At 37.7% G+C, this 22,492-nt stretch overlaps 1 protein-coding gene across 4 annotated transcripts in view; it reads left to right on the top strand.

The window, feature by feature from the left end:
* Window positions 1-22,244, top strand: part of LOC142087576 (fibronectin type-III domain-containing protein 3a-like) — a 48,624-nt gene extending 26,380 nt beyond the window's left edge. For all 4 annotated transcript variants that reach the window (XM_075161920.1, XM_075161919.1, XM_075161921.1 and 1 more), the window contains 22 exons: window positions 1,989-2,220; window positions 3,729-4,001; window positions 5,272-5,327; window positions 6,531-6,685; window positions 6,950-7,009; window positions 8,546-8,684; window positions 9,744-9,797; window positions 10,480-10,601; window positions 10,686-10,860; window positions 11,107-11,193; window positions 11,513-11,651; window positions 12,239-12,307; window positions 12,556-12,674; window positions 12,780-12,885; window positions 13,493-13,668; window positions 14,475-14,588; window positions 15,095-15,244; window positions 15,608-15,888; window positions 16,593-16,805; window positions 17,538-17,704; window positions 18,708-18,829; window positions 19,628-22,244. In XM_075161920.1, the coding sequence (XP_075018021.1) occupies window positions 1,989-2,220; window positions 3,729-4,001; window positions 5,272-5,327; window positions 6,531-6,685; window positions 6,950-7,009; window positions 8,546-8,684; window positions 9,744-9,797; window positions 10,480-10,601; window positions 10,686-10,860; window positions 11,107-11,193; window positions 11,513-11,651; window positions 12,239-12,307; window positions 12,556-12,674; window positions 12,780-12,885; window positions 13,493-13,668; window positions 14,475-14,588; window positions 15,095-15,244; window positions 15,608-15,888; window positions 16,593-16,805; window positions 17,538-17,704; window positions 18,708-18,829; window positions 19,628-19,945 (3,327 nt within the window). In that variant the 3' untranslated portion in view covers window positions 19,946-22,244. The remainder of the gene's footprint in view (window positions 1-1,988; window positions 2,221-3,728; window positions 4,002-5,271; window positions 5,328-6,530; window positions 6,686-6,949; window positions 7,010-8,545; window positions 8,685-9,743; window positions 9,798-10,479; window positions 10,602-10,685; window positions 10,861-11,106; window positions 11,194-11,512; window positions 11,652-12,238; window positions 12,308-12,555; window positions 12,675-12,779; window positions 12,886-13,492; window positions 13,669-14,474; window positions 14,589-15,094; window positions 15,245-15,607; window positions 15,889-16,592; window positions 16,806-17,537; window positions 17,705-18,707; window positions 18,830-19,627) is intronic.
* The last annotated feature ends 248 nt before the right edge of the window (window positions 22,245-22,492 follow it).

Raw genomic sequence — 22,492 nt, 5'->3', positions numbered from 1 at the left:
TGGACACATTCTATTTCCCTTCAGAAGAATAATTTCTCGTTAGTTTGCTTTATCTTTTGCTGAGGAGCTTTTCAAAATGTACTTTTGGTGTAAGCAGTATTTCAACATCCATAATGCCTTCTTGGCCAACTAGGAAACGCTACAGTGATTTCTTATAGCCAAACTAAACATTCTTTAAGAGAGGATCTTAAAGGAACTAACAAGATAAAACATATGGCTTGCTTTTGTGTAGTGCTTTCTTTAAATGACTGAAAATATAAATTGTGTATATTTTTAGTAACAGAGGGCTACATAAATAAGTTGAAATCTTCTAGGAGCAATTTTTATTTGTATGATTTACTTTACAGATTGCATTAAAAAAAAAAAATGTTTTGCATCTCAATTTTGTATGCCAGCCTGCAGCTGGAACGCACCCCCAACTTGGATCCACAGATAATGTTTTCTGCTGACTATGTGGTCCATCTCTGTTAAAGCACTGTAAGGCCCTGCCTAATAGCGTTTGTGATCTGCATTTTTAAATGCAACTCGGAGATGACTGATGTAGAAGGAAGGAAGCATAAAGCTGCAGACTAATTTTAAACCAATCTAAGAAAAATGCCTGGTTTTCCTACTGAGACTTGATTAATTTTCGAGTGTTGGTTTGCCTTTAATATTGAACATTTTTCTATCGTTGATTTTTTTTTTTCCAATTATATTGCTCATACCTGTTTAATTTTTTGTGTGAGGGAGAAGAGAACAATTGAGTTGTTGTGTGCCTTTAAATAGGATTTAGTACAATCTAGTTCACTTCTGAGTCAGACTTCACATTAGATACAGTCTGAATTTTATGCCAGTGGACTTCTGTGTTGTGGCAGAAGAAACAAAGTGGAATATGACCAGGTGATTTCTCTGATGGTCAACTCGGAAGCCTTTGACCCCATCAGAACTGCAGGTGCTGAAAACGTAATCCCTCAGATAAGCAAAATGGACTGTAACCACAGAGTGACAACGCATCAGTGTAGATGTCCTCTGTCTGTACTATGAACCCTACCTGGAGAAAGGACCCTGTGAACCTCAGCCTCTGGTTGTCTGTTCCAGCTGTCTTAAAGATGAGACTAAACTGGGCATTGTTTTACTTCAGTGTCATCATTGTTTAATATGTCTTTTTGTGAATCGTACTCTCGTGTTATTTCTTGACCTTGTCTTCTAAAACCTGTGTTCCATCCAAAGTCTCTTCTCAGTTTTAAGATTTAGAGAAGTGTTATTGTATAAAACCTTAATGTATTTTATATTTACTGTAGGAAAAGCAATACATTGAGATATTAATCTATTTCACGCTGGCAGAATTAGACTCCAGAAGGAGCCTATATGTTGCCAGTTTAGAACACATGCTTAAAAGGGTGCATGTGCATACATATGCATGCACTGTCTTAGCATCTTTTTATCCTAGAGTTCAAACGCACAGACAGGTTCCTTGTCTGAATTCTCTTAGCCTGTGGCAAACATGAAATGTTTTGACATTTGAGTTGGGTTGCATCATAGTACAAGACAGCAGAGCTGACTTGTAATACTTTGTACTTGCCATAGGCTAAGAACGTGTACGCAGACGTGTACCACAAATCAGATGACATGCAGTGACTTGTACATATGATAGCGCTGTCAGTCAGGATGTGGTCTAAAGCAGTTCTTCTAACTGTAATTACAAGTGGACTGGAAATTATGCCCTGATCAATTCACATTACTTGTTTAAAAGAATATATACATTATTCATAAATTATAGATTGCTTAGCACTTTAGTGTGTGAAGTTCAGCTTCTTAAAACTGACTGCCTCAAACTCCAGTTTCTTCCAGTAACATATGCTGGATTTCCACTGGAATTCATTTCTGTGTGCATATCCCTGACTGTCAAATTGTGGGTATAAACTTAAGCACAGAGACTCTTTATTAAATGTACAATATTTACCAGATCGTTTTTGTACTGACGGTTCATTTCTTATGTTGCATGACAGGTGGTGGAAGAAAATGGAGTTCGTAAAGTGGTGGTATTGCCACACTCAGCTGAATTCCATCCTTCCATGCATCCTCCTCCTCCTCCTCCCCATGTGCCACATTACATGCATCATCACCATGCTTTGCTTCCCCACCCACCTCACCCCGTGTACCCTCCGGTTCCTGGGACAGGAGAGCTACCACCACAGTTCATTCACCAGCATCCACCACCACACGTTTTTCAAGAACAAGGTGAGAGCGCAGGTGATGTTTACATACACGAGAAGGCCTTTCACTCAGCGCGTCTCGACTGAGACAGCTGAGTTCTGTCGGTAGCTCTTTCACACGTTTCTGTGATTTTGGTGCTAGTTATCAGACTCCCTGAGCCTTATGTGCGTTTATGGGGTATGTTAAAATACACTTGTGTATAAGGTGTCATGGAGCCTGGTCTGAAGGCACTCTGCATGTGCAAAGTATGATTGTATAAAGTTTAAATCTTCTGCTGTTCTGTTTTTAAGGATTTAACGCAAAAGCAGTAACTTAGCAGTGTCCTAATACTGTGTATATTTTTCATGGATCCTTACTTTTGTTACTGTAAGTGCCACAATGATTGCTTCTACCTTCCTCTAAAATTGTGCTCTCCAAAACTGCTGTGTTTTGTCACAGCCTTGGCATGAAGTTTTTTTGAAAATGCATTTAATTTGATACATGAATGTATTTTTTTGGCTAGACAGAGTCCAAATATGACTGGAAAGAAAATAAAAATAACATACATAAACCAAAAACCATAGTAACCCATGTTGGGGGGTGAAGTGCAAGTCCACTCTATATTTAAAAACTGAATGAAGCAATACTTCAGCAGAGGACTGGGATCACTGCTGAATTAAGCCAGGCTGTAAACCTTATTATATAAACAAACATTTAACACAGAAAGAAATTAGACTATGTAAGACCATTCTCTATCTCTCTCTCTCAAGCTGAAATTAAGCTATTTCAGCTCATGTCTAGGGTAAAATATTCAGTATTAGCACCCAAGCTATGTATTAAAAAGTTAGTTTGTGTCCTAAATTTGCTTACACTTTTTTGAAGATGTGACTGCATGGCCGTATCAGGGAAGCAAGGCAACTGTAAGGCATAATCTTGAGCAGCTAACAAAAGAGAAAGGCCTGAAGAATTACACTCCAAAAAAAAAAAGAAAAAAACCCCAAACCCTAAACTCAGCAAGTGATCAAAAATAATGTTAGAGAAAAAAAATCAACAGTTTGGATATGGGTTAAATAGGAAAAATGGAAATTTACTTGCAGATATTTTGTATGTCTTACTATAGCATTTAACTAACGTTGACAACGTTTCAAAACAAGAATTAAACCTCCAGGCGCATTCTTCTCCTACTGCCTGATCTTTATGCTCATACACTGATTTGAGCCCAGTCCATAAACTCGTTATCAGGTGAGCTTCCTGAAGTCTAGCCAAGCTCTGCCAGTCAGCAGTGCGATGTGTGCAATATGTTTCTTTTCTCTTGCTCTGCTGCCCAGAGACACCTGAGTATGAAACTCCTCGGGACTTCACAGATGCACCAAGCCCAAGTTATGTGAGCCATGCAGCTCCATGCGTCTACAGACTGACAAAGCAAGCAAAGTGAAGTTCCATGGGTTTTCAAGTTCTGGTTTTACAGTTGTTATTCTTCTAACTTATAGAGCGTTTCTCAGATGTCAAATAAATTCTACTGAATAATGAAATAAGTTCTCCTTTCTTTGTAGAACCTCGTTCTCATGGAAGGACAAACTTCATTCAGCGAGATGAACGGAGTCTCAAAATGCAAGAACACCTGAAGAAAAGACTAAAAGACAGACAAGCTAGTGGTCATACTAACAATAAACTTAACAGTCCTCCATCTTCACCACATAAAGTTGTTAATTCTTCCAGTGCAACAATTCAGAATGGAAATGGAAAGGGACAGCAAGGGGCCGGAGGACCACTAAAGCAGAAGCAGATAGGAAAAACAAAGGGCAGTCCAGATGCAGAGATGGGAGGTAGGTTGCATTGAAAGGGTAAAGTATTAGAAAAAAAATACTTTTCATTTTGTTTAGATGTTTTTTCCTCTAGAAATCATAGTAATGCCAAGTTTGTTCATTTGAGATTTATCGAATAAGGTCTTCAGGAGGATTGAATTTTAAACCTTTTGTTTGCTGCTCTGCCTTTTCTGACCCGGGACTGATCAATATGCCAAGTGAGGATGACCTGTGGGTACATACATAAGAGACTTCTGGTGTCATTCTTTGTGGTACTTTTCAGATAACTAGGAGTTATTTAAAACTTCAGGAAACAGGAAGGTTTGAGCAACTGTCTGTACAGGTTGCTGTTTGATGTCATTTCAGTTCAGCGCGTTGTTTTGCTCAAATGAATGTTTGAGCTTTTTAATAGCTTATGGCTATTTACTTGCACGTACTAAAATACCTTGTGTACAACATCTTTTCTTTCCTGTTGGTTTGAAACAGTGTTGCTGAAATGCAGAAATGATTCCTTAAATGATTTGTGCATCTTTTAGTGTTTTGTTTGTGCGTATTAAATTAAGTGGTCTTATTAGATTGCAAGGTCTACTCCTTATCTGTGTCACTGTTGTATTTAACTCTTCGGTTACAGAAATAAAAGAGAAATCTGACTTTGTATCTTGGGAAGTAAGTAGACGTGGAAGCTTTTATCCAACTTGTTTCAAGGACGAAAAATACACTTGAGTAAAGATTTGTCTTAATACAAATTTATTGGAAGGAAAAGAAAGAGTTTTTATTTGCAGGCGGAATAATATCCTGAATTGTTCGACATGGACAATTGTAAAGATAGGATTCAGTTTATAGATGTAACCCTTTTGGTACCTGTAGGTATTTTTAGTGTGCAGTTGTGATCAGGCTTCTTCCAAGTTATGCCTAGACCAAGTGTTTTGCAATAGAAATTCAAGGAAAGCTCATACAATAGAGAGATAAGATCTTATTGTCATTTTTTTAACACCTTTCATTTTTGGAGGAATGTTTTTGTGTTGTCAAAGAAAACCCATTTATGCTCAGATTAGGAAAATATACCCTTTGTGCAGGATGTACTAAAAGGGTTTTTGTAACACTGTTAGTTTTGGATAGTTCATGTTTCTACCCCTCACGCAGCCAAAACAAACAGGGGAAATGAACTTTGCACAATAAGTACTATTGTTAAACTCTTAATGAGGCGAACTCCATCTTGTGGTGGCATTTTTGTAACAGACTGGTTTACTCTTGGGATTTTCGGTAATCTGTTTTGTATTTGAAATTTCAGAATCTGACACAGAATCCAAGAAATGTGATACTCACTTGAGCATTGGCAAGCCAGTCGTAAGTATTATCCTTAAAATACCATTATTTTCTGTACATATACTTTCTATAAAATAACATGTGTCTTATTGATCTCTTTCTCTTTTTTCTTAATGGTTTACTTTTTTAATAGTGAAAATGTATTTTAGTTGTCAGAGTTTATAGCTGGGAAAGGGCAACCATGCTATGGAAACCCACTATTTCTCAACTTTCTGAAACAGTCTGTCTGACTCTGTCTCCCAGTCTGTAAGCTGAGAACATATCCACTGTTGAAGTTGTCTAGTGTATGTGAGGGCTTTAGTGCCTCGCAAACTAAGGGCCTGCTAAACTAATGGAAGTCTGTCCACTCTTGGAACCATCCTTCGTTCAGCATAGAGGATTTAAGAATATTGGGAATAGAATTTACAAAAATAGGTCATCTTTTTGTTATGTTTAGAAATTGGAGCAAATATTTGAGTATTTACAGACTTATTTAGGAAATTGGAGTCTGGTGATGTTATTTAAATGTCTAAAGGCTGAAACTGCACTGATATTTTTGATCTTGAGCATGCTTAATGAAACTCTTTTTTGCATTATCTATACAGTAAGCATGGGTGGTATTCTTTTGCTCCAGCTTTCCAACTATTCTTTGTTACGGTAGTATTTTTTCATTGCTGCTTCTGACATCTGTACTTAGTGCTAACAGAAGGCTGTGTTGACTTTGTCAGAGAAAATTTGGAGTGTGGGCATTAAGCAGCAAAAAACTTAGACCAAAAATTTTAGTCACGAGCACTTAAAATCAGAGCCTCTTGCCTATCCTATAGCTTAGTGGTTAAATATTAAGATTATGTGAGGGAGTTACAATAAAGTTAGAAAGTTAGGCCCTCTGACTGTGCCTAAATATAGATCTGGTGTCAGTGTTCAAGACTCCAAATCTGAAAACTTGCTCCAAATGAGTGATGCAAACAGTGCAGGTGAAATAGAAATTTTCTCTTCAGACACTGAGACAGCGTAGTGTGTCTATATGTTTGTTTAGTGTTTGAAGGGAAATCCTTTTATATGATATTTTAGAAATGAAAAGAGGAAATAATTTAAATTCAAATAATGACTCCATATTTCCACTACAAAGGTAAAGAATTCCTCCAGTGAGGAACTTCATAGGCAAACTAGCGACACCATGTTATTGACTAATATACCTTTTATTACAGAAAGCAAACTTACTTGCATTATTTATGCTTTTAATAGGTTTCTGATATACAAGCAAGATCAGCCGTTCTGTCCTGGAATCTCCCAGTTAGTTCACAGAATGGAGAGAGCCATAGTCATAGTCCAGCAGCATTTACATTTGAAGTAGCAATATCCAACAGTGGTAAAAATGGAAAATTTAAATCTGTCTATGTGTAAGTTTAGTTTCTTCATTTAAGCACAATACCGATGTTTAAAAACATTAACCAATCAGCAATCTCTCTATCAGGAGCTGTTTGTTGACTTGCAGACCTACCTACTTCACATGAAATAAATTTTAAGTAATATCACTAAGAGTTACATGGACAATGGAAAACGTGAAAATTAAATGTGCGCTACATGGTTTTGCTTTTCAATAAGCTTTTATCCTTTAAAGTATAAGGAAGAGCTGTAACTTTTTTTTTTCCCCCTTTTCACAGTGGAGAAGAATTAACAATTACGCTTCCTGATCTCAGACCAGCAACTGATTATCATGCCAGGTATGTTGCTGGGAATGAAATAGTTGATGCTTTCGTTGATACATTAATTACAAAATTACTGTGGCTTCGTGAAAAAGATCTGATCACAAACAACTTGAGGAATATTCTGCAAAAATATCATAGTTATGGACACTACTGCTATCTGAATTCCCACTGATCTTCCAATTCCATAAAAATGTCACCTCATTTTCTTCCCTATTATCTTCTCTGTCTCTTCGTGTTTCTCAAATACAAACTTTAAGTTATCCTCTGTTGGTATTTTTTTAGAACAACAAGATTGGACTCAGTGAAAGAGATTATTGTAGGCAGAAGGCAGTGGTAAATAAAATAATTCAGCCTTGAACGTGGATCTGCAAGTCTGACTTGTCAGCGTGATTTGTAAAGTTGCTTCTCTAAACTGCAAGCTTCTGTAGCAGTGCAAGAAGGGAAGTGGAAACGGTTGAAATGGGGAGAGGTTAGATGCCGTGTTACAAGAGAACGAGACGTGACATTCAAGAATTGCCACGCAGAGTAAATAAGCATTACTGGAGAAGATGTTTAACTGGTCAGGAAAACGTCAAGCTGGTTAAACAAGCCAGGAGAACACTGTGATCCAGCAGCAGAAGAGAGAGCTTCAATGCTCAGGCACAGGAGGAGACAAGTTTTAAGACTTACTAAAGCAAGCTCCTATTCTTAAGCTGCAAGAGAGTTCCAAGTGTGTTAAATACTCGGCACAACTCCGCTTGCACAGGGTAGCATAGTGTGTGTTTGGCTGGTGGTGTTGCTTTCCATACAGGCCAACTTTCTTTTACCTACAGTTCATTTGATAAGACGGACAGTATTTCTGAAAAATGACTAGTCAAGTCCTTGCTCTACGAAAACAAACATAAGTGAGCATGGCTCTTCTAGAGATTCTGTCTCATTTGAACAATTACACTGATAAACATGGCTTTATTGCCTGAACAGCTGATTTAGCCTGTTTTAGTATCTGTACTCTTGAACAAGTAAGCGTTGTCCGTATCTGAATCTCAAGGTCTTTTTGGCAAAAGGTTAATTTCAAGTCAGGTATTCTATTACCATTTGGTAACACTTGCTATAGTTCCATCATGCCTCCCATGTGCTTTTCATCACTAAAATATCTCCACTGTGATAGATAGTAATTGTGAAGTAAGTGAAGGATGCCAAATGGAGTCTTCAAGATCAGTAAGTGTACCTATGTGATCTCCATCACACCAGTCAGCATGCCCCTGTCTCCCTGAACATAGAACGGATAGTAGCGTTTCTTATGATGTGGGCATCAGTTACTAGAAGCTGGAGCGACATCATAAACTCACTTTTTGTTATTTCTTCCTGAAGGAAAAGGTGTGAAATGGTTGTCTTTTGAAATCAATGACCTGAAAGAAGAGGGATTGGGCACCTGTTTCCTATAAGTGAGCAGGCTGGTCTTGTTGCTGTAACCACTGCCTGTGATTAAATACATTTCTAAAGCTGACAACTCTTTCCTTAAATTTTCAGGTGCTAATGCAATATCTACATAATTAATTGTCCTTTGTTCAGAGTTTCAGCAACCAGCAGTTCCATAAAAGAATCCATTTCAGAATTAGTGAGTTTCACTACAGAAAGTTGTGAGCCAGACTGTCCAGCTGCACCGAAGCTAATTAACAGAACCAAAAACAGCCTGAGTTTGCAGTGGAAGGTAAGCAGTCTGATGTATTCATGTATGGTATGTTTAAATTAGCTGTGTCAATAATTTAGTGTGTACTTTAGGTGCTGGCTTTAAGTTGCTCAGTTAAGACTGATAACTGAAATCATGATCGTTTGTTCCTCTTTCTTTCACCGCTTACTTAGTTTCCTGCATATGGCTTTAGTGTGACAGAGTTGGTAGCGGGTCTCTCTGAGTATGAACTAATCAGTAGGAAAGTTCTCTTCTCCCCTGGCAGCATAGGAAAGGATAGAGCATTTACACTTTCGCTTGGGGTTCCTGGGTGATAAATAGGCATGACTTAACTTATAATTCAGAGGTCTCATACTTATTCTAACCAACTCATAGTGAATTTCGTTGGCTAGTTTGTAGATTTAACTTTTGGAATCTGACTTTTGAATATATACAGTACCCGTGAAGACTTGTTGGTGACTGTTTTCTTGTCTCTTTGTGTTTTTCTTATAATTATGCTTTTACCTGGAAAATGGTTGTTAGCTAAATGACTTTAATTAGTTAAATTATTTGTGTAATCTGTACTCAGAAAGTAAAGGTTGTTCCCAATTCGTATGTCATAACAAATACAAATGTTGCTTGTCTGAATGCTTACATTGCTCAGACAATTGGTGAACACACAGTGCAAGGACACAAGGAAAAAAGCTATAAGAATATCATTTGCATTACTCATAAAATAAAACTGTTCATATTCTAAACTATCATAGTTAATAGAAGTAGTATAGCAGCCTGGAGAGCCATCAGGAATGAGGAATTAAACTAATTAAAATACCTGCTAGTTTTTACCCTTTCTAACTCACTTTACTGAATACATGCGTCTGTGCCCACAATAGTTTCAGGTTATCACAAGTGTGTTCGTGGAAGAAGAGGGCTGTTTGTATGCCTACTGCAGATTCCTTTCAGCTCTACACTAAATATTTTGTCTTAAAAGGCAGTTGGAGTATATTATATGCAATTGTTAAAAAGTTTTGTAATGTGCAAAAATATTTATAAAAGTAAACCGTTTGATTGTAACTTTTTTCATTGTTTCTTTATTTTCAGTCCTCAAATGACAATGGTTCCAAAATAACTAATTTTCTTTTAGAATGGGATGAGGTAAGACCTTTTCTAGTGCAAAAAAATCATAATGACATCTGTAGACCAATTATACTTAAAAATACTTTTTGCTTAGGTACATCAGCTATTTTCAGTGCAACTGTCCAGACAGTTTTAAAGGGACAAGCCAATTAAAACGCTTGAATCAAATGACTAGTATTGCAGCAATTCCAGTAGACAGTCCTTTCAGATCCTCTGAGAGGACAGTGTAAAACTCCCTCATTTGGTTTTCGTCATTCAGAGCATGATTAATTCCTATGCTCTGTTTAAATGGATGAGCGTTTGGCTTGTATCTTCAGTAGCTGACACAAATATCACTCAGCTTTTGAACTTCTTCTTGAAATGTATTCCAAAGTGATAAAAAAAACTTCAAAAATGCGTTTTGTTTTCAACTGCAGTTGTTTATTACCATTTTGTCAAATCTACAGTGCCAAAAAATAAACAGGTATCTCAATCAAAGTGTGGTTTTATTATGAAGAATGCTCATGATTACTATCAGCATACTCAGTATGACCATGATGACATTAGTTTTTTACATTCCTTAGGCTTACTCCTTTTTTTTAATTATTATTAAATAGGTGAAATGAGATTTAGGAAAATTTGGAGTGAGGAAGTTGATCTTAGCAGAGAGCATACAGTCGCCATGCAAAAAGTTACTCAGGTTGTTCTTGCTTTCTTAAAGGGGAAGAGTGGACCCTTCAAAGAATGCTACTACGGGCATCTGAAGCAGTATAAACTTACCAAACTCTCTCCTTCTACAAAATACTCACTCAGATTAGCCGCTAAAAATGATATTGGAATGAGGTAACGAACACAATATATCATATCACTTATTTTCTCATCAACTACATCTGCTGTTGTTAATATTATTTAAAAATATTTTTCCAGTGGATTCAGCGAGACCGTGACATACTATACAGCAGGAATTGTCCCACCAGCCCCATCGCCCCCCGTGCTCGTTGAAGCAGGAGTGACCTGGCTGTCAGTAAAGTGGAGCCCACCTAACGGGGTGTCCTCAGATGACACTCTCACTTACAGCTTAGACATGGAAGAAGAAGGTTCTGTAAGTGCTGGGTTTTGTTATGTGTGCAAAAGCCTGATACACAGTAGTGCTTAAATAAAAAATTAACTCTGTATTTTACTTTAAAATAAAATGCTGCAAAATACTGCAACAGTTGGCAAGTATTGCATGTATTGGTGAAACAAAGATGAAGTTTGAGCTGAAAAAAATTTGATCAATCTGATCTGGTTTTTTGTTTTATCATGGAAAATTAGTGACTGTTTTGTTCTTATTTTCCCTGCTTTACAGGGTTATGGTTTCCAACCACAGTACAATGGAGATGAACTCTCATGCACTTTAAGAAATCTTAGGAGGAGTACATCCTATAAGTTTAGGGTTTGTACTATATTTTGTTTCTAATTTAATTGTGACTGCATGCTTTTCTGGAGTTTTAGCATTTTCATACAGCAAAGACACTTTCTATGGAGACAGCAGAAAATTGCCTGCAGTACTTCTGTTGTTATAATAGTTTTTGGTGGAATCATAATACAAATCAGATTTTTTGTAGTAGCTTATTTTATTTTCTTTTAAATTGTTGTCTTTTCTGTTGTGGGGTTGTTTTTTTTGTTTTCATGGAAGAACTTTATAAATCAGCAGGATATTACTTGTCATTAAATCAAGCATTTATTATGTATTCCATTCATTCCTGAAACAGCTCTTTGCCTACAACAGTGAAGGAAAAAGTAGTCCTAGTGAGGTGGTAGAACACAGCACCGAGCCTGACAAACCCGGACCACCAAGTAAACCAGCTGTAAAGGGCAAGATCCATTCGCACAGTGTGAAAGTCACGTGGGGTAGGTTGCCTTTTGTTAACATAGCATTTGAGTGCTGCTTATGTATATACAGTCACTCAGTAATGCAGATTAAAAAACAGAGGCGAACTCAGGCTAGTTATTTGTCTCTTGTCTTGATAAGAGATATGATATCTTGATATCGTGATTGCAGGAGAAATACTTAGCATTACCAAAAAATTGCATCTTGGTTTGTTTTGGGGCTGTAGCACGGAAGTAGTGTTTTCCTTTATTCATTTTAGAGAAGCTGTCAATGGTGTTGGCTGTTGTAATAGCCTCTAGATTTACTGTGATGCTTAAATAATTTTCATGTGCTCTTAACAAAATAAGAGATGATACCTGAAATTGGCAGTGTTTTCCTAGTTACTCTTCTTCCTGGCATAATCATGATTAAAAACAGAAGAAACTATTATTCTGGAAGACATATTGTGAACATATAAGTAGACAGTTTTCTTTTTCTCTTTGAATTGAGTTTTCTACTTGAATGTATTCTACAATGAATGACCATGTTCTCTGAAAAAGCTGGTAACAAAATAATGCATTGTTTTTAAATCTTCTATAATTTATTTTAAGATGTTGATTTCTTGCAGAACCACCCAAAGATAATGGAGGATCAGACATTTCTAAATACTTTTTGGAAATCTCAGAAACGTCAGTTGGTAAGCAGTCATCTTTAAGTACTAATTCAGCTTGTATACTAACTCAGTGTACTGATTCACTACTCATTGTTCTAGCAATTACTGTTCCGTTTTCACGTGTGTATATTGTGTTGTACATGTTCTCTGCATAGTTGACCATTCAAGTTTGATTCTGTGGCTTGACTATCTTTAATTAATAATTGAGAAAATTTTCAAGGTTTATTTTTGCAAAATCTTTGTAGTATAAAGTATTTTTTCTTTTTCCTCAGGAAGTAAATGGGACACCATATACAGTGGTTCCCAGAGAGAACATGTATGTGATCACCTGAAGCCTGGCACTTCGTACAGAATGAGAGTTTATTGTGTCAGTAGAGGTGGTGAAAGCCAGGTGAGAAAAATGAGAATAAATTTGCTTCTGAAAACTGTTTCTATTCATGCTTTAGTGAAATGTGGTTTTGTGTTTCCCCTCTAAAATCATGTGTGTTACTGCTAGGCTTCTGATGTTATGACTGTTACGACATCAGCTGTTCCTCCTGGACCGTGTCATGCTCCATGCCTGGCGGGCAAAGCTAAGCCCAAGGAAATCACTTTACAGTGGGGTAAGCTCCAGTGTTTCTGAGCAAAATATTTTTCTGATTTTAGATGTCAGAACAAAAATGAAAAATCTGTAGAACTCTTCGGGGTGGGGTGGGGGTGGGGACATATAGATGTAGTCCATGTCCTTAGTTTTGGGGTTTTTTTTCAGACCAGAGCTTGCTAACAACCTCTGGCTAGGTGATGCGTGCATGCGCGTGGTGCATACGTGGTGAGACTTAAGCAGAAGTAAATGTCTTCTGGTGAGAAAGCTTGCTGAGTGCCTCATTGCTGACACGTGTTTGGCAATTTAAAAATCAACCTTCCTTTTCTCATTTTTATCTCAGTAAAGGAGATAATCAAAAAGTAATGAAGATGCACTGGTTTTTGAAGGAAAGATATGGAAAATGAAAAAAAACTGATGAAGGCCATCTTAAACTAATTGGTATCTGGGGGAAAAAAGCAAGCTTCATAAAGTGTTCCTGCTCAGATATATGATAAAAGCCTGCACTCTAACTTTTAGAATTCATCTGGTTCAACTTTTAGCTTGAGAAGGCTGATTAGAAACTATTTAAAAGAAAAAGTGCTTTGTGAAATTAATAGGAAAAAAAACCTTCTCTTTTTATTTCATAGACCCACCATCTGTAGATGGAGGTTCCGACATTACAGAATATATTATAGAGATGGCAAACTCTGAACAAGATGAACGCAGACAAGTGTATCAGGGTCCAGCATCTGAATATGTAGTAAACAATCTACTTCCAGGGAGAACGTATTGCTTCTGGATACGAGCAGCAAATAAAGTTGGGGTAACCACTGTGCTAAGGAGATCAAGTTTGCTTTTTCTTTACGCAAGAGATAGTAATGTTACTATTGTCTTATCTTGTAGCTTCGGTGTTCTGTCATAGTTCTGTTGAAGGAGCAAAATTTCCTACAGCATAAAAAAAAATGATTTGAAGAAGATTCAATAAATTAGGGCTGAAGGAGGGACTGAATGTCCCTGGCTAAGGGGATGTTCACTGTGTGTTGCCTTTCTGTTGTTGTTTACTGGATTACTGTCAGTACCGAAGGTGACTAGTCCAAAGTTAGTGCTAGACATTCTCTTCCTACTTTTAGTCTTGTCTTTGACTGCAGTGTAAACCCTACATTTCTGGCTGTGAATAACCACTTAATGTTTGTGCCTTAAGAAATTGTCTTATGTTTTACAGTTAGCCTAGACTCTGCAGATTGGTGGTGTGGGAATAATATTGTGTAGAGAGGGGTGTGTTCAAATAATGCCAGGTTTGAAAAAGGTTGGGATAAATGTTGGTTGCATAAAAGTCTGTCTGAAACAGTACCCAGCTGCTTCTGGAAGCCAGATCCTGACTACAGGGGAAGGAGGAGTTACAAAACCATAGCAGTGGGAGGATTAGAGATATCCTGTAGGCACAGGGCCAGTTTGTAGAGTAAACTACCTGAAAGGAATTTTAAACAGTGCTGTGAAACTAAGCACTGAACTCTTCTATTTATTTCTCTATCAAGTTAAAAATAATTTGTTTTCTTCAGCTCATATGCTTGCACATCAGTTTTTGCTCTACTGCTGTTGCTGTATTCATGCAATCTTACTTTCTTGCAGTTTGGCCCTCACTCTGACAAAGCGGAGATCTCTACTGCTCCAGGACCCCCTGATCAATGCTGCAAACCCCTGATAACTTGTAAAAGTGCAACTTGTGTTGTAGTTTCATGGGAGGTAGGTTTTAATGATTGTCAGCAATACACAAGTTAGTACTTGGCTTTTAGAATTCTAGTGACACATGTATGATACACAGAAACGGAGGAAATAACAAATGTAGGGCTGGAATATTTTGAGCCCGTCTCTTTATAGAGATATACATTGGTTTTGTAAATTTTGCCAGCTAGGAATTTCCATCTTAACTGAATAAATTGGGTGACGTTTAATCCTCCTCATGGTATGGTAACTAGTATATAATATATTTAATTCATCCAAGCTGTAAGAGATTGTGAGTCATTCAAAATTCTGGTCTGAACTGTGTTGTTACTATAGCCACGTGTCTAGATGGAAACCTTTTAACAAGCTGAACTTAAAATCGTGCCCTTGGCTATGGTGGAAGAAACCTCAGGTTCCAACCCCAATGCTTCTGTTCCGATGTCTCTCTTTAGTGTAACGAGAGATCACGCTTGTATGGTGAACGTATGTGCAATAGCTGAAGGAAAACTTATCACTTAAACCCACAGAGTCCTGCGTGCAATGGTGCAGAAATCGGTGAATACAGACTGGACTGGGGACAGGTGGAAGGATCAATGCATATCATTTACACTGGCCCTTGCCAGAGCTATGAAGTAAAAGGTCTCACACCTGCAACCACATATTACTGCAGAGTCCAGGTATGAAAAGCCTTTCGTTATGTGTTACTAAGCAAATGAACAAGTACATACAGTTTGAAGAAAAACTTCAGCTAGAGATGAATAAAGTTAGGTTCTGTCACCTACTAATGCAATATAGAAGGTAATTGGTAAATACACTTTCTCTTCTCCCCCAGTCCCTCCTAACTACGTGTTTCTAGAAGTGAAATTTAGATCTAGTGTTGCATTAAATACCAGACATTTTGCTGCATTTACATTTTATTTGGGAGATTTTCCATTCTCTTCCAAAGTGCTTTTAGTGACACGCAGAAGGAAGCATGGTAGATGTGACTATCTGGTTAGAAAAATGCAGATTTGGCAAACAATACGTGGTCTCTCTTTCAGGCTGTGAATGTCGCTGGCGTTGGGTTGTTTGGCGAGACTGGTGTGGTGACAACCCCTGCGTCGGTGCCTGCAGCAGTGTCAGTACTGCATTTACTTGAAGAAGATCAAATGGAGATTTCTCTTCCTTTATCAACGTGCCTTGCAATTCAATGGGAAGAACCATGTTGTCATGGGTCAGAGATCACTGGATATAATATAGAATATGGGGAAAAGCAGCTTGTAACTGTTGGAAGAAATACAAGCCATGTTCTTGAGAATCTGCTGCCTGACACTCTGTACAGGTAATAACTAATCGTTTTATTCTGAAACACATTTGTAGGATTTTCAATCAATAGCTTTGAGGGTAGTGTTTTAAATTTTTAGAGCAATTTTTCATTTGGCTTACAGACTATTTGCCTAATTTACTCTGCAACTCCAAAAAAAAAAAAAGAATTGTCATATCCAGAATCAAACCATGATGTTTTAGCGGGAAGAGTTAAGATTGCTGTGTTAAGATTAACATTCTGTCTCGCAGCCAAGGCTTTATTCTAATTTTTCTGGGTTTAGAATTTTTTATTCTGAATCAATGCGTATAATGGGATGATCAGTATCTCACCAAAAGAGGATGAATGTATAGATAAGAGCAGAACAGCTATTCCTGTGTTGTATGCTTAGGCTTGATTAAAGCTTAGTTCAGATTATGGATCTTCAGTGTCAGCTGGAGGCAAACAGTTCAGTTAACGTGGAAGACCTGGGCGCTTGTTCACTGAACAGAATAAACCTGAACAATACTGAGAAACACTGAAGCTTCATTGTGTTGAAAACAGTATAATTATGTTGACTTGTTTTGAAGTAGAATATTTTTATAGTTAATTTCTAACTGCATTTTAATTGCTTTATTGTTTGTGGTTACATTCTTTACAAATTTCAACTCTTGCTCTGTTACCTAGCGTTTTTTCAGGACCTTGGTAAATTAACCATATAGCTGCTCTTCTCACATTTCTAGAATTAGAATACAGGCCATAAACAGCTTTGGAGTTGGTCCTTTCAGTCATTCCATTAAAGCCAAAACAAAACCACTACCTCCTGACCCTCCTCATCTTGAATGTGTGGTCTTCAGCTACCAGAGCCTTAAACTTAAATGGGGTGAAGGTCCAAGCAGAGCTTTAATTACCAACCCTACACAATTCAACTTGCAGATGGAGGACAGGTTTGGCAGGTAAGATGATCAGAACGTTAAGGATATTGCTGCTTTATGACTTCGTATCTAGTTTTTAAGACACTTTAAGTAGTCTTGCTTCTGTTTGCACTAGTAAGTCATTTGGGCATCCCAAAGTTTGCCCCTTAGTTTGCATTTTTGCATCATACTTTTCAACCAGAAATGCTGTTAATAGCTGTTGCACTAGTATTTACTTGTAAACAGTAAATACTATTTACTATTTAAATAGTACTATCTTACCATCTTCCCATGCTGCCAGTTTTTTTATTTTTTTGGAAATTCTAAAATGAAGTCCAGTTTGCGTATAAGAAACATGGGGTTGACAGCTATTCTTTAACTTGAAATTACAACGTATCTGGTGTGTACGAGGGTTATTCTCTTGATTCAAATCAGGAGTTTGGTCATGTAGTTTCAGTGGTAGCCTGTGTATGGCTGTAGCTTAGTGCCTAGACAGGTTGAATGAATGCTTCGTGAATGTAAATTAAGACTTCCACCAGTATGAATGCTGTGTGCTGCTGATTTAATGCACATCATGAACTGTTGATGACAATAGCAGAGCTCAAGCTGCCTGACGTTCGTTGTGCCTGTACGTAGAAAGCTGGGGCACCCGGACTGTATTGTCACTTTTTTGTACTTAAGTTAGATACGAAAATGTTCCACTTATGATAGTGACATACAAATTTGTGATTACTGAATAATACTATTGAGTATCTATTCTGTTTTTTCTTCCAGGTTTGTTACTGTTTATAATGGTCCTTGTCATACATACAAGGTACAGCGACTCAGTGAATCCACTACATACTATTTTAAAATCCAGGCATATAATGATGCTGGAGAGGGAGAGTTTTCTGAAGTTTACGCTTTCACTACAACTAAGTCTCCACCCGCATCTCTTAAAGGTGAGCTTATACTGCACTAGAAACTTCCGCAAGCCATTTACATACTAGGTTAAATGCTAAAACCTGACTCTTCCCAGTCTAGCCTCTTTCCAGGGCCTTTGTGGGACAGAGAACAGAAACTAGCTGTGACGGGCATTACCTTGGTATAAGAAGGGCTCTGCTGGCGTAGCACCAGCGTGTGGTCATCTCCTACACCGTAGCTCTTCCACCCCGACAGTGAGGATTTCCTCTGCCCATTTTCAACTGGAAAGTAATTTTTCAGGGTTACCTGTCGTTTGATATAAGTTACAACAGCATGTAGGCAAATGAGAACACAAATAATTCCTCTGATCCTCACTTTGTAATATGAACATTAAAGATTGCCATGAGAAAAAGTCATTCTGAAGATCAGAATGCTAATTACCTGCAGGAAAATTAGTTGACTCAACCATGTTTATAACATGCAATTTCAGCTCTGGAGGTACATGGACATAAATGCTGTTTTCTTTAGTGATTTGAAAGTGCTTGCTCATCTGTACAAGCATAGACGTCAGAAGCTCATCTTGTCAGCTTGAAAAGAAAGACAAGTGTAACCTACAAATATTAGTGATCATTTTTTAAGCTTATGTCATGAAATACAGCAAAGAGAAAGAATTAAATAAATCTTAATTGCTTAAAATTATTTGAATTATTGTTATCTCTAAGAATGACAGTTACGTCTATATCATTAACAAACATATCGGAAAAACCTTAAGCTTTTAGACTTACACTGCCCAGTCACTTGCATTAGAACCGAAGTATTTTCAATGGAAAATGTACAAAAGCAAAGCATACTTTAAGCCAGAGTGAGAAAACATCCTTGTTGTCACTGAAACTAGTGCCCATTTGCTACATTAACTGTGAAAATGAGTCACTGTAATAATTGGTGATTTTGGCCATTTTCTTGTGATTGAAAAAACAAGAACATTTGTAGAGACCATTGTTCTCTTTTTTTCTCAAATGCCAACAAATCACTTTTTTCTAGCACCCAAAGCAAATCAGCTGGAAGAAAACACTTACGAAATCACGTGGGAACCTTTACAGCCGATGAAAGGAGATTCCATTGTTTACATCCTTCAGCTTGCTGCTGGGAGAGAGTTTGATCAGGTATCTTTCGTTTAACATAATGAACTTGAGGTGTTTGTACTTTGAAAAATTATTGCAAAAAAAAGATGTCTATATTTGAAGGTTCAAATTCTATTTGGTGATGCTAGTGGCAGGAATACTTTTCCTTTTGGCAAGGGACTCGATTTACCATCCTGACTCCCAAGGCGCTTTATTCAATGTCTCAGTGCCTCTCAACGAGGCTTTAAGTTTGTGATGGGTGAGGACAGCTTCCAGTGTAGGGTCCTGCCTCTTCACAGCATCGAAGGTTGCCCCAGATTAAAGATCATAAAGTTTCGTTTCCCTGTTGACCCTTTGCTTGTGCAAACGACTGCGAGGGCGGGCTTGAGGGTCCTGGGGAGAAGTGGTTATCTAGAAATGGGTTAACGCTGTTTTATCCTGTTCTCCCAGCATTTTCCTTGGCTCTTTTGATTCTTAAATCGTACGGTCTGTGGCATCACTACCTTGGCTAGTCACAGACAGCACTTGCCCTGCTTTAGTGGGGGAGCTATACAGAATGGTAGCTGTGTAGAACGATTTTTTTTTTTTTTTTTTTCCCCCTGAGCCTCAAAATCCAGGTCTGTCAGTGTGGGGCATAGCAGGAGGCTTTGGATTATTCACAAGAAAATGAATCATAAATTCTTCAGAAATAAAAGCTGAGATTTTATTAAGTTGGCTGGAAGAGAACGACTCCAGGCAGTGTCCAGCGCTGCATGCGCTCGCAAAGGAGAACGGAAAGTATTGCGTGGTGTTTGCAAGATGAATCCCATGTGAAGTGGTTCTCTCTCTTCTTCTGACCAGGTATACAAGGGACCAGAGACTTCCTTCCGTCTCACAAGCTTGCAGACAAACTGTGAATACCGGATCAGAGTCTGCGCTGGCCGACAGTCCCAAGACTCCACTGGATCACAAGAACTGTATGGACCTTACAGTCCCAGTACAGTGTTCTCATCTCAGAAACAAGAGCTGGTTCCAGCGTGCGCTGATTTGACGACGGAGTTGGCAGAGACTAAGAAGACATTACGTGAAGAGCGCTTCATTGCTATCGTTCTTCTCTGCGGATTTGCAGTGGTTGCTATTTTATTTGCTGTTGTTATTCAGTACTTTGTAATCAAGTAGACGAGAGCCTATTCAGTACTCAGCTTTTTGTACAGAAGCTATTTCGGGTATTTATGGTTAGTTCTAATTAAAATCCTAGCTGGAAATGTATAGTTACATGCGTTTCCACTTTTGCTGCTGGCTAACAGTGAGGCTGGGTTGGCAGATCCTTTCCAAATACTGAACACAGATTTCTGGTAGAAAGGGTAATCCTGGGTCCTCTGTAATCAGGGTTAGCTGTTAATAAAACAGCAAAAAACTGCCTTATCGTGCACGCTGGTGTGTGTGCGCACTCTTCCTCTCTCCCAATTCAAAGCGGGGCCCTTCGGCCAGTTAGAGAGGGAAGGCATTGATAGAACAACTCCTTTTCAAGTACAACTAGAGCAGTGGTAGTCGATCCGCAGTGTTTAATCAGGTATTGTTGTAGTTTGGTATACATGAAATACAGCAGCACAAATGCTTAAGCTTAGAGCAGTACTGTATTGCAGAACATTACTAGAGCGTACCACATTTAATATACTGTAGAAGGAAAGCAGAATATTGACTTTGTCTTAGTGATATTACTACTTTACAGTTATTTTAATATTTCGGATTCAGTAATAATCATTTCAAGCGTTAAAGTAGAGGGTGCCAGCATTTTTAGAATTTTAATCAAAATGCTAGACAAAACGTTAGCAGGACGTAATGCACATACGGCAACGGCGTTCGTACGTAGCATTGCAGAAAAGGCCCCTTTTGTATTGTACATTTCTGAATGAAATGCTTTCTGCTGTTGGTGAGCAGCTGTTGGCCCAATCCACATTTCACTCTCAGTGCCTGAGAGAAAAGTAATTTCCTGTGCTTCTGATTAAATCTTTGCAGTGTTTTCAGAAAAGCACAGGTATTGTCTTTAAGGAGAAAGAGTGCATTTATGATAAATGTTACACTATTTGGCTCAAACTGAGCAAATGTTTTTGTACTATTATTAACCTAAAAATAAAAAGTTCAAACTGCTTTTGGATGCCCTTCTAACTTAATCTGAATTATCAAATTGTACATGAAAGAACTCTTTTTAGATAACATTTATACAATGTTTTAAATGACTTGCTATCCCAGCGGTAGCAGCTTCACATTCCGTTGTTTTCTAGATGGGAATGTTCAGCCTGCTATGAACTTTTCTGAAACGCGTCCTGTTTGTCTGGGGGGGATTTTCTGTGGACACTGTGCACTACATGTGACTGTTCTTGTTAAATCTGCTTGCGAATACCTAGAGATGAGTCTGACAGCTGTCTTCTTTACATCAAACATTTTGAAAGCTGGAACTCGCAAATTTCGAACATGTTGCAGAATGGGTCTTCCCAATAGCATTTGGAATATGCCATAGAAAGGTAGATTTAGCGTATTTTGCAAAGACTACGGCTACACTTCATATACATCAGAGCAATGCACTTGTACGTGGAATGTTGGATGTGATAGTGCTACAGGCTAAGTATTTCCAGTAATTAATCACTTTAAGGGTCTTTCTCCTATGGCAGTTGATGAATAATGTTGCGTTATAGTTTGAGGCATTGTGTTGTATTTCAGATGTGGAAAACCTAAATTATGACATAGTATCGCTTAATACTCTTAAAAGTAGATTTATGGTGCAATCTGAAATTAATCTTTTCAAAATGTACTCTTCATTTTGTACTCTATTTATTTTGATTAAAAGTCCTGGAAAATGTATGTTTGAATGTATTGTTCTACTTGTAGCAGAACTTTAAGTTAATCATTTATTATATCATAGAAATCTCTCCCTCCAGTGTTGGAAAGAGTTTTATACAGATATTAGTCTTTAGTTTGCAGAAGAGTTTACAATCTGTCTTTATTTCTCTTCATAGTCTACTTTTAGCAAATAAGACTGCCTTCAGCAAATCTCTATTGCCAAAGGGTTATTTCTTTAACTCTTAGAACGAAGTTTGTAGAGGTTTATTTGGCAATAATATTTCTGATAATTTTAAAAGATAAATTAGGATTGCAGAGTAAATACTAACAAGTCATGACTCCTAAAAAGTGAAAGAAAGTGGGTTTTTTTTGTAATTGCCACAAAATATTCAACTTTCCAGAAAATATCCGGGAAAGCCCTCCGCAATACGGATTTTACGTCAGCTGTTACCCATTCCAGAACGATATACCCTAGTGGCATTAATGTATTAGGTATCTTCAGTTTTCTTGTATTGTAATTTTGAGGTATCTCAAACTTATGTTAAAGCTGCCATGCATTGTATTACTAAATTGTAACTATCAAATAGATAATATATTTAATACAGCCAATAAATAATACAAATGTATTCAAATTTGACTACAGGGTTGTGTGTGTTTTTTCTGGATTTTAATCTTATTCGGGAGCAGTCATTTGTGTAGTATGTAATTTCAGGTGAAGAAACGTGTTTAGCCTTGTTACTAAGTGTCATTAAGAGCTGTCTTAACTTTTCTTCCAGAAAGATTTTGGGTTTTATTGTGAGAACCTTTGCACAATACTGTCCGCTTCTTTTCCAAGAGCTGTGTCAGTCGGGGGACCAAACAGTGCCATTTCTGAACCCTTTTACG

Source organism: Calonectris borealis, chromosome 13 (assembly GCF_964195595.1).
Source record: "Calonectris borealis chromosome 13, bCalBor7.hap1.2, whole genome shotgun sequence".
Classification (NCBI taxonomy): domain Eukaryota; kingdom Metazoa; phylum Chordata; class Aves; order Procellariiformes; family Procellariidae; genus Calonectris; species Calonectris borealis.
This window is presented reverse-complemented; position numbering and strand designations above follow the sequence as displayed.